We start from the raw sequence: 11,139 nt of genomic DNA on the forward strand, positions 1-11,139 counted from the left end.
TATTGTTTATTTTATGGGCTTGTCTGTTGTTTGGCTGGAAGGTGGTCTCCGGGAATGGCTTCATTCCAGGTCAGAAGGGTGTCGTAGGGCCATGGTGTTGGGGGTTCCTTCAGTCTCTGTTAGACCAGTAGTCTGGTCTTTTTTGTGAATTTGATTTTTTGTGCTACATTTTTCTCCCACTCTGTCCAGGACCCTCTGTTGTGATCCCAGTCAGAGTGGTTGGTAGTGGTAGCTGGGCACCATCTATTCTTCTGGACTCGGGATTGTGTAGGCTGTGGTTCATGTCGTCTGTTAGTTCTTTGGACTAATTGCTCCCTTGAGTCTTTGGTTTTCTTTACACTCCTTTGCTTAGGATGGGAAGAGATCAATTGTTGTGTCTTAGATGGCCACTCTCAAGCTTTTAAGACCCCAGATGCTACTCACCAAAGTAGGATGCAGAACATTGTCTTTATGAACTATGTTGGGCCGGTTGACTTAGATGTCCCCCTGAGTCTATGGTCCTTTGCCTTCGAGCCTAGAAAGTTCATCCCATAAGGTGTTTGGTTAGGTCTAAGAGGTTTCTCTTACTGTGCCCCTTGTGTGGTCTATTGTCTATGTTAATATATAAGGAGCACCTACAGTCATGTATGTAGAAACATCCACCACCAAACCTGTATCTGCCAGTGGGTATGCTCTCTTATACCCTCCAGCTACATGTTTTTGTAAAATATATTTTTAAAGCAGATAGCTGTCTGAATTATGTAACATTAAGCTCTGGATTATGCATATGCATTTAAAACTCCATGTCTAGCCTCCCTTAAAAGAAGCTCTCGACTCTAGCATGACCGGCTCTCTGACATTTCATCCATTCATTATCAACAAAAGGACTCATTTCTCACCTTATGTGTTGGTAAAATTATAATTTCATTGTTAATGTTAAAAATTTTGCCTTTAAAAACATAATTTCAGTTGGGATAGGGTTTGTTTTGATAACTTTCTCATAGGGATTCTATTTCTGAAAGATATTTAGTTATAAGGGGTCAGCTGAATCTAGAGGATATTTGGTACATTTACTTGGTATACGGAGAAAGTTTTTGGAAGGGTGTTATTTGCTTCTTGACGTCAATTACCTTCACATTTATTTTCAATAATAAAAAAGATACACTTCCATTTTAATTGTCTGAATAAATTTGATTTCCCCTCTAAATGTTATAAGCTTTTCAAAATTATTTGGAGTTTCAGTTAATTTTAGGTACCACTGATCAGTAATGGCAAATTTCCTTTTCTAAATGAATTCAGACTAGTTGGATTTATGTGAATGTGTTTCTCAGAATGACTCTATTTCCATACATTTTCCAGTTATATGTGGTTTTGCCTAGTCTAGAGGATTCTTGGTGGCTTGGGGGCTTGTCTTAGTCATCTAAGACTGCCGGCCCTTTGCTGTGGCTGGTCCTCTGCTGCTGCTTCTCATCATCTGTGCCATCTCCATTGTTAACAGTTCTCCTCACTTCCTTCTGAGTCCTCTATCCATTCACAGTTTCAAAACTGCTTCCACATTTTAGGTATCTGTTACTGCAAAACCCCATTCTTGGTACCAAATTCTGTCTTAGTCATCTAGTGCTGCTGTAACAGAAATACCACAAGTGGATGGCTTTAACAAACAGAAGTTTAATCTCTCACAGTGTAGTGGGCTAGAAGTCCAAATTTAGAGTGTTAGCTCCAAGGGAATGCTTTCTCTGTCGGCTCCGGAGGAAAGTCCTTGTCATCAGTCTTCCCCTGGACTAGGAAATTCTCAGGCGCAGGAACCCTGGGTCCAAAGAACATGCTCTGCTCCCAGCACTGCTCTCTTGGTGGTATAAGGTCCCCATGTTTCTCTGCTTGTCTGTCTCCCCTATATCTCAAAAGAGACTGGCCCAAGATACAATCCAATCTTGTAGATCTCATCAATACAACTGCCACTAATCCATCCCATCAACATCATAGTGATAGGATTTACAACACATAGGAAAATCACATCAGATGACAAAATGGTGGACAATCACACAACACTGTGAATCATGGCCCAGCCAAATTGATATTGGGGGATGCAATTCAATCCATGACAGGGCTGAAGGCCTTTTGAGTAAGGATGACATTTGGGGGATTTAAGGAGGTTATCTCCTTGGGTTTAATTCTAGGTTGACCTCATGTTATCTGATTCCTCTAAGCCACTGTGAAAAATGGGCAGTAGTCTCTAGATACCATTACTCTTTGCTCTCTAAGCTTGCAGTGTGTGCAGATAGTGGAGTTCACCATATAGTAGTGATGAATAAAATAATAAAGAGCATGGTTGACGTTTTAAAAAGGATGATTATTTAATTTTGAATTAAAATAAATGGAATCTCATTAAAGAAAAGTTGGAAAACACAGAAATGTAGGGAAAAAAACTCCTGAAAAAATAACCTATAATCTAACCAACCCAAAGATAATCATCTGTAAAATTTTGATGTATCTCTTTGATCTGTCTTTCTCCTATGTGTAGATCTTTAAAAACAAAATTTTGATTAAAATCTTATTTTTATAATTTCACATTCACTAGAAATGATTGTTGTCTGATGGTTGTCATCTTCATATTTAAATGAATATTTTCTTCTATAATTCCATGATACTTTTGCATATTCATATTACAATTCCTTTTTGATCCCAAGTATGGAAATGAAAATATATTTAGTTGACAGAAGGAATTAAAAATTAAAGAAGTGTTGACAGCAAGTTAAATTATTGGTTGTATGATTACTGTAATCTATTATCATGATGTTAGCAGGCAGATAAAAATAAAGCAGTACCAGAGAGGAGACATTATTAGGTGTGGGAAGTATAGATGTAACATGATCCATATTGAATAAATGGTGGAGAAAATAGTATCAAGGGTAATTGTAATCAGTTGTGTTGCTTTCATAATCTTCTGTGGCAGTCTTATAATCAAAGGTAGTGTCATAATATGTGCTAGGGATAATTGTCAGAGTGTCATCAGTTGTGGCTAGTACACTGGTTGTAGTGCCAGTTGGTGAAGTTGTAGTTTCAATAAGGGTGTTAGCATAAAGTGTGGAAGATATAGATGTGGTGGGGGCTGTGCTGGGAACAGAAAGTGAAGTGGTGTCAAACACAGTGGTGGTCATTGATGCAATGGTCACTGTTGTTGTGGAAGGAGATAAAGTAGTGGTGGCAGTAGCTAAGGCTATGAGTATGATGTCAGTGGCAGCAGATGTTAAAATAGGTGTGAAAAACATGGTTGTTCCAGGCTCAAGATTATCAATAGTTATTGAAAATGATGTATCATCATTTGTAGTATGGGTCAAGGTGACCGTTTCAGTATTAGATGGGGAGGTTGGGTCAGATTGGATAGTGGCTACAAATGCAGTGGTGGTATTAGCAGATAGGGAAGCAGCAGAAGACTAAGCAGCAGAGCGAGGTGTGGTAATGGTTGTGGGGAGGAAGTTAGTAGTGGTTACTGTGGAGGTGGCAGGAGAGAAAGTAGTGACTTAATGTTGTCTTGATGGTAATAGTGTTAGTGATAGTAAGGGTTGTGCTGGCTATGATAGTGGATGAAACAGATGTTACAGCAGCTATTGTCATACCTGCAACCTGAATTGTAGAAACAGATATTTTGCCAACAGATTGAGATGATGGGGTGGGTTTGGAGGCCAAAGTAGTGGATGAAGGAATGGAAGTGGCATCTGACGTAGCAGATGTGGTTGGGATCTTTACTATGGTAGTGACCATGGATGTTGTGGTTCTTTCCCCAGATTTGGTTTCAGAAGAAACGGGAATGCAGATAGAGGCAAAATACTCAGTGGAAATAAGTACGGAAGCTGATGGGGTTAAAGCATCAAATGTAGTATTTTCAGGTGTTTTCTCAGGTGCCAATGTGGTGTCAGCAGATGAGCTGGTAGGAATCTCATCTGTGATAGGAGCGTCAGATAAGGTGGCTGTGGCTGCAGATAGGGGCCTTGCAGAAGATTTACCACTAACAGATGTGGCAATATTCGTGGAAGTGGATGCAATTAGTTTCGTGGTAGTGACTGCAGGTTTGGAAAGTGTGGTGCCAAATGAGGGTGGCTCTGGATATGCAGGCTGCAGTGGAACTGGATGAGGTTCATGTCCACTGGGTTTGGGATTACAAGAAGGATTTGGGTGACGTTTTGGAGAGAGAGATTTGTGTTTCTTAGATGGATTTGAATGATGCTTGTATGAACCAGGTTTCTGTGGAAAAAATTTTAGCGTACTAGGATTCCAATGTGAAAGATGGTTTAGGTAAGATATTGGTTTGTCAGGTTTTTTCTGGACAAGTCTGTTTTTGAGATTGTTGTTTTGTATGTTGAATTACTTTTAGTCTGTATGTTTTTGCCTGAGTTTTTGAGTGTCCAGGTTGTTTTAGTCTTATTGATACGATATTTTCTTTGGTTAATTTGCTGTGGAAGACAGATTTTTGTTTGCCTGGATTTTTTCTTCAGGTTTGTATTCATATTAAGTTTTGACTGTTTAGATGTTTCCTGTGGTTTTGACTTATTTTGAGGCTGACCATTTTGTTTACCAGCTGAAGTTGAAGGAAGTTTAGGTTGGTGTGGATTTTGTTGACTGCTGGTACTGGATTGAGATTTCTTTGGTAATATGATAGCAGTTTTTCATGGATAATATTTGACAGTGCTGGATCTTTTGTTAACTGTCAATTTCCTTTAATTAGGTGTTGGTGGCCACTTAGTTGTGCTGAATATTTTGGCTTAGGATTTTGTTGGCCCAGTTTTAGGTAAATTCTTTTTTGCTAGGTTGTTCTTTTACATTTTTATTTCACTGCTGTTCAGATCTTGTTGTTGGCTGAATTAATGAATTTTGTTTAACTTTAGTTTGAACATTTCTTTGAAATTGAAGTAGATTTGGATTGATCTAGTTTAGGTTGGATATAAGCAACTGAGTGTATTTTAGATTTTTTGGTTAACTTAGTGTAGATTTTACTGGATAAGGCTTAGACCTAGAACTTGTTTTAGGTGGTAAATTCACATAACTTTGGGGATGAAGACTACCTTGTCGAATGGAGGAGATTTGACTAAGATTTACCTTTTTAGATCTCTTTAAAGAAGTAGGATTTAAGTGGGTTTGGGAGATAGCAGATCTTTGTTGACTGGATGGATTTGATTGAAGTCAAATCTGACCAGTTTTAACTGAATAAGTTACATACTGAAGTGAAGCTGGTCCTTGAGAAGGTGACTTTGGTAATGGTATATTTTTTGGCTTATGTCTGTCTTTTGTTCTAGCTGACTGCAGAAATAAGAAAGAAAAGCATTAAGCACATATAAGTTTGCAAGTACTGTCTTCAGACCCAAGCCAGAGGAACTCCTGTGTCCTGCTGTTAAGAGGGCCCTACTTTGACCTTCTCTTGGCTATGGGGCCAAGAGGGCAGAATCACCTGGAGATTCTCCTTACTCCTCCCACCCCCACCGCCCTCCTTTTAGGTCATACTTTGGTATCGAGATTTTGGAATACTTTATCCAACTGGTCCTAAGCTCACTTCCAGAATCTGCAAAAGACTTCCCTGGTTCTATCTTGCTAAAGGTGGACTGTGCTGTCAGTAAGTACAAGCATGCCTAGGCCTGAGGGATAGTTGAGGAGGATGTTTGGGCTGCAGTAGGCACATTTGTATTTATTTGACCTCTCACAGTATATGGTGGAGCCAGGGATGGGGAGAGAGGTGGGTGGGCTGCAGTCAGGGGCTGAGAACCGGGAACTGGATCTTTGTTGCTCTACCATCTCTGACAAAGAATTATTGAATCTGAGAATTCTAAATTTGAAATTTACCTTGCAGGTCTTTATGAAGATGTATTTGATGGCGATAAAATATGTTTTGTTTAACAGTATTATCGCTTGACTTATAATTTTAGAATATTAAACATACAGTATGTGAGTTTTCATTTGTGCTGTTGCACTAGGCTCTATAAACATTTCAGGTGGGCCTGAAAATGACCATTTAAAGTTTCAAATATAAACATTTTGTAGAAGTGGGACCTCAATACTATAGAATTATAATGTATATGAATCTTCTGCAATCCTGGAAATACTTAGTGTATTGAAAGCAGAATTTTCAATCACAGATGATCTCTATACCATTGTGTTTCTCAGCTCTGGGTATGATGCTAAATCGTTCATTTTACTTGTGGATTACAAGTGCCTAAAGGGATCATGTCTTATTTTCTTTATATCCACAATACTTAGCTCAGGGTCTTGCACGTTTCTGGGACATCATACTAATTTATGAATATATATAAAAATATATAAGCATAATTGTGTAAAAAATATATATGTCTCATTGCCATAGAGTCGATTCCAACTCATAGCGACCCTATAGGACAGAGTAGAACTGCCCCAGAGAATTTCCAAGGCTGTAAATCTTTATGGAAGCCGACTGTCACACCTTTCTCCCGTGGAGCAGCTGGTAGATTCAAACAACTGACCCTCTGGTTAGTAGCCAAGCACTTAACCACTGTGCCACCAGGGCTCCTTGTATCTAGATCTATCTGTGTACATATGTGTGTATATTGTATATATCTATATATGTGTATATATGTCTCTCTTTATATATATTTGCACTAATCACTATTTTTGCAACAGCTTTGTTACTACTTTCATTTTATCCCTTAACATTCTCAATATACCCTCAGTCTACCAGTATTCTAATATTAATGAATCCTATTTCTGATAATGTTTCTCTTTACTCCAAATTCTCATTTCATACAGCATAATTCAGATTTAATGAATAAGGGACTGACTCCAAGTTGGTCACTCCTGACCCTCCATGGAACCTCATCTCCCTCAACTCTCCTGCACTTACCTATGTTTTAGCCAAGCCCAACCACTTGTCACCCTCAAGATGTGCTCCTTATTTTACCGTCTCTGCATGTTTAAATCTTCGTTCTTGGTGAGACCCACATCCACCCAGCTACAGTGGTTTTACCTCCATAAAACCCTGCTCATCTTTTCTTCCAGAAATGGACCCTATATTTTCTGGACTCTTATGTCACTCTAGGCATATGTCACATTTAGGTTTTCTCTAGTTATTTGGACATATATGTCTTTCCCCCAATAGAGCTTAACTTCTTGAGGCTAGAGAGAATGTTTTATTAACGGTTTGTATCTATGTTTTTAATCACTCTGGCTTCCATTTATGAAGTGTTCAAACTATGTTGATTGAGCAAGTATTTGATTATATCTAATATATAGGTGGCACAAAATATTAAGTACTTGACTACTAGACAAAAGGCTAAAAGAAGAAGGATTTAAATGAGTTTGGGAGACGACAGAGCTTTGTTGACTGGATAGAATTCACTGAAGTCAAATCTGACAAGTTTTAACTGAAAAAGGTACGTGCTGAAGTGAGGCTGGTCCTTGAGAAGGTTAATTTGGTAATGGTAATGTTTCTAACCCACCCAGCAGCGTCTCAGGAGACAGGCTTGATGATCTGCTTCTGGAAGATCACAGCCTTGAAAACCCTATGGAGAAGTTCTTCTCTGCACACACGGAGTCACTATGAGTCAGAACTGACTCGATGGCAACTAACGACATAACAAGTATCACTGACTGCTTCAAACATTCGTTTGCCACATTCACTAGCTTGAATTCCTTCCATTGAACTTGATTTTTTTTTCACTATTCCTAGAGTTTATCCAATACTCCAGAAATGTCAACTCATCAGATAAAATGGCTAAAAATTAGGAATAAATATCCAAATGATGTATCAGTAAAATAAATTATGGAAAATTCATAAAATGGAAAAAAGTAAAGCCTTTAAAACTATATTAATAGATTTTAAAGAAATTATATTATAATTTAATTTAAATTATAATTTAAAAGAGTAAGCTATATCACTAAACATCACAGATACAATATAATTTTAGGTAAAAAATTTGTAGCAGAGAGGAAGATAAAATATACCACAATATTAATATTAATGGTTTTTTTTTTCTGCTAATTATGGCCTTTTTTTTTGCTTCTTTGTACTTTTCTGTTTTTCCTTAATTTTTCTACAATAAGCTTGTGTTACTTTCATCAAGAAAAGTACAAAAAGAAAATTACCAGAGTGTTTTGATGCTATCTGGGGGCTTGAACTGAGTATACATGAACCCAAGATATGATAGCCTTGAAGTAAACAGAAAATACAGCATTTACCAAAGAGACAAACACATTTCTCTCAGCCTGCCACTCACTTCTTCTTTTGTTTTCTTCTTCCCTACTTCCTTATCCCTCCATTCTTGCTTCCATACTTTATCACAGAGTATGTTTTGGTGACAGCTATGTCCCAGGTAGTATGATATATGTTGTATTCAAAGATATGTGGCACATATGCTCATGGGGTTTATAGTCTAGCATTGAGATTGAGAAATATTCCTTCACTGTAAAGTGGAATTGATATGACATTTTAAAGATGTTGAAAAATCCTGAAGCTTAAAGAAAACCTCAAACAAAATTGATTCATTCAACTTTTTTAATATACCTTTTATTAAAAAAATATTTTTTTATTGTACCTTTGATGAAGGTTTATAGAACAAATAGTTTCTCATTAAACACTTAGTATACATATTGTTTTATGACAACGGTTAACAACCCCACGACATGTCAACACTGTCCCTTCTCAGCCTTGGGTTCCCTATTACCAGTTTTCCTGTCCCCTCCTGCCTTCTAGTCCTTGTCCCCAAACTGTTATGCCCCATTAGTCTTGTTTTGTTTTATGGGGTGTCTAATTTTTGGCTGAACGGTGAACCTCGGGAAAGACTTCATTACTGAGCTGAAAGGGTGTCCAGGGGCCATACTCTCAGGGTTTCTCCAGTCTCTGTCAGGCCAGGAAGTCTGGTCTTTTTTTTTGTGAGTTAGAATTTTGTTCTACATTTTTCTCCAGCTGTGTCCGGGACCGTCTATTGTGATCCCAGTCAGAGCAGTCAGTGGTGGTGGCCCGGCACCATCTAGCTGCACTGGACTCAGTCTGGTGGAGGCCATGGTAGTTGTGGTCCGTTAGTCCTTTGGACTTATCTTTTACTTGTATTTTGTTTTCTTCATTCTCCCTTGCTCCCGAAGAGATGAGACCAGTGGAGTATCTTAGATGGCTGCTCACAGGCCTTTAAGACCCCAGACGCTACCAACCAAGGTAGAATGTAGAACATTTTCTTTATAAACTGTGTTATGCCAATTGAGCTAGATGTTCCCCGAGATTAACCTATCATTTTTAAAGTTATTTGACTTAAATAACTTTTTTTGATTAACAGCTATAATGTATTTTAGATACAATAGTCTATGGAACATGCATGAGAAAAACAAAAGGAAGCAATATAAAACCATGATTAATATTATTTTAAATTACTAACACAAGTCTTTCTGTATACGCACATACCTTAGGTTTGAAATGACATATCAAGTGGCCTCTTTTTATATATGTTAGGACTACCAAATGAATAAATCTTATGTTATCTTGGAAGTAAAACTAATAATTCACTCATTTATCAAATTAGAGTTGCTGGTTATAGTTATGTTGTTAAAGTAAACTATTACTTTAAAAATCAAACAAACAAACACACACAGAAAAACGAAACCCACTGCTGTCAAGTAGATTCCGACTCATAGCGATCCCTTAGGGCTTCGGAGGCTGTAAATCTCTACAGAAGCAGCCTGCCACGTCTTCTCGCGGGGAGCCGGAGCCACTGGTAGTTTTGAATCGCCAGCCTGTCGGTTACCAGTCAATCGCGTTAACCACTGAGCCACACATGACATTACATCTTTACAAAAATTTCCTAATATGGTGAAATTTGACTCAATTGCTATAACGTTTAAATGTATTGAAATATTTTAATATACATATACACATATTTGTTGCCACCCACTCAGTTCTGATTCATGGTGACCCCATGTGTTACACAGGAGAACTGCTCCATAGGGCTTTCTTGGCTGTACTCTTACTGGAAGCAGATCAGCAGGACTTTCTTCAGTGGTACCGCTGGGTGGGTTCAAATCCCCAACCTTTAGGTTAGTAGTTGAGTGCAAACCACTTGGGTCATCTAGGGACCTAGTACTTAGTTAAGGGAATTAATATATCTGGCTTTCATTTGTATAGTGCTTTTTAATTTTCACTTTGGTTTATACGTATGATCTTATTTGAAATAATGAATATAGAATTACTGGAACTGAGGCAAGAAACAATTGTGGAACAGAATCATGGTGATATTGACCAAAAGTATGAACAGCACCATAACATGGTATTTTGGGGTTCACTGAATGTTTATGTACCTTTATTTAGAAATATGAAGCTCAATTCAGACATGTTAGACTCAGTGATGCTTCCCTCCATCCATACATAATCTCCCTATTGCCATTCTGTTCCCTTATGATCTATTCTCCACACTAAAGGCAAAGTACTTTTAAAAACAAAAGTCAGCCACAGAATTACCTTCTTAAACTTCCCAGTGCTTTTCATTGACCTCAGAATGAAACCCAAAGTTCTTACCACCACCTGGAAAATGTTACATGCACTGGTCCCCTTCGTACTCTCTTTCTCTAAGAAATTTCAACACCTATATATTAAGTCTAAGAAAATGAAAGTTGAAACCAGAGAAGATTGTGTTTGTGTTCTTGTTCAACTGCAAAAAGGGTAGTTATGCATATGTAAAAATGTCCACGGTAATTATTTCTTATTTGTAATTAAATAAAAAGGAAGATCAATTAAGCTCATGAGTACTTACCGAGAAGCATGTCATAAGAGCCAATAGGCTCAGGATCAGGTAAGATGCTCTCATTGTTTTCGGCTGTTGTTTGAAAGCAAGCACATGGATTGTCCATTTCAGTTGTTGTAAAAGATCTCTTCTAAGTGATTCAGAATATAGTTTAAAAAAGTAATTATTCTGAGACATGGTCATTAGAATTGTGGCTGAAGAATGTACTCATATGAGTATATGAAATATAAAAGTATATTTGAATTCCTTATTAATGCTAGGAAATATAATTCTATCTATTTATCTATCATCTCTATTGATGGAATCGGTACTACTGAATTTTTTGTAAAATGGTTAATGAAAAATTTCCAAAATATGCGGTGACTGTTAATGGGAGATAAATAGTTAAATCATATTAGATTCAAGAAATAACTCC

General features: G+C 37.5%; 1 protein-coding gene across 1 annotated transcript; it reads right to left on the minus strand.

Annotated features, from left to right (window-relative positions):
* Window positions 1-3,246: 3,246 nt before the first annotated feature.
* LOC111821823 (flocculation protein FLO11-like) lies at window positions 3,247-10,830 on the minus strand. The gene is made up of 3 exons (XM_023737815.1): window positions 10,734-10,830; window positions 5,909-5,966; window positions 3,247-4,309 (listed from the first exon to the last, which is right to left on the minus strand). Exons 1-3 carry the CDS (start codon window positions 10,828-10,830, stop codon window positions 3,457-3,459), a joined length of 1,008 nt encoding a protein of 335 aa, XP_023593583.1. The 3' UTR covers window positions 3,247-3,456.
* Between the last annotated feature and the right edge of the window lie 309 nt (window positions 10,831-11,139).

The sequence above is a fragment of the Trichechus manatus genome, unplaced genomic scaffold (genome assembly GCF_000243295.1).
Source record: "Trichechus manatus latirostris isolate Lorelei unplaced genomic scaffold, TriManLat1.0 scaffold00108, whole genome shotgun sequence".
NCBI classification, from domain to species: Eukaryota; Metazoa; Chordata; class Mammalia; order Sirenia; family Trichechidae; genus Trichechus; species Trichechus manatus.

Excerpts from the sequence above, each read along its gene's own strand:
- LOC111821823 (XM_023737815.1), bottom strand. The coding sequence starts at position 10,830 with ATGGACAATCCATGTGCTTGCTTTCAAACAACAGCCGAAAACAATGAG. Across the intron at positions 5,967-10,733 it reads CTCTTATGACATGCTTCTCG|GCCCACCTGAAATGTTTATA; the intron begins GTAAGTACTCAT and ends GGTCATTTTCAG. Across the intron at positions 4,310-5,908 it reads CAAATGAAAACTCACATACT|ACTTGTCCAGAAAAAACCTG; the intron begins GTATGTTTAATA and ends TCTCAAAAACAG.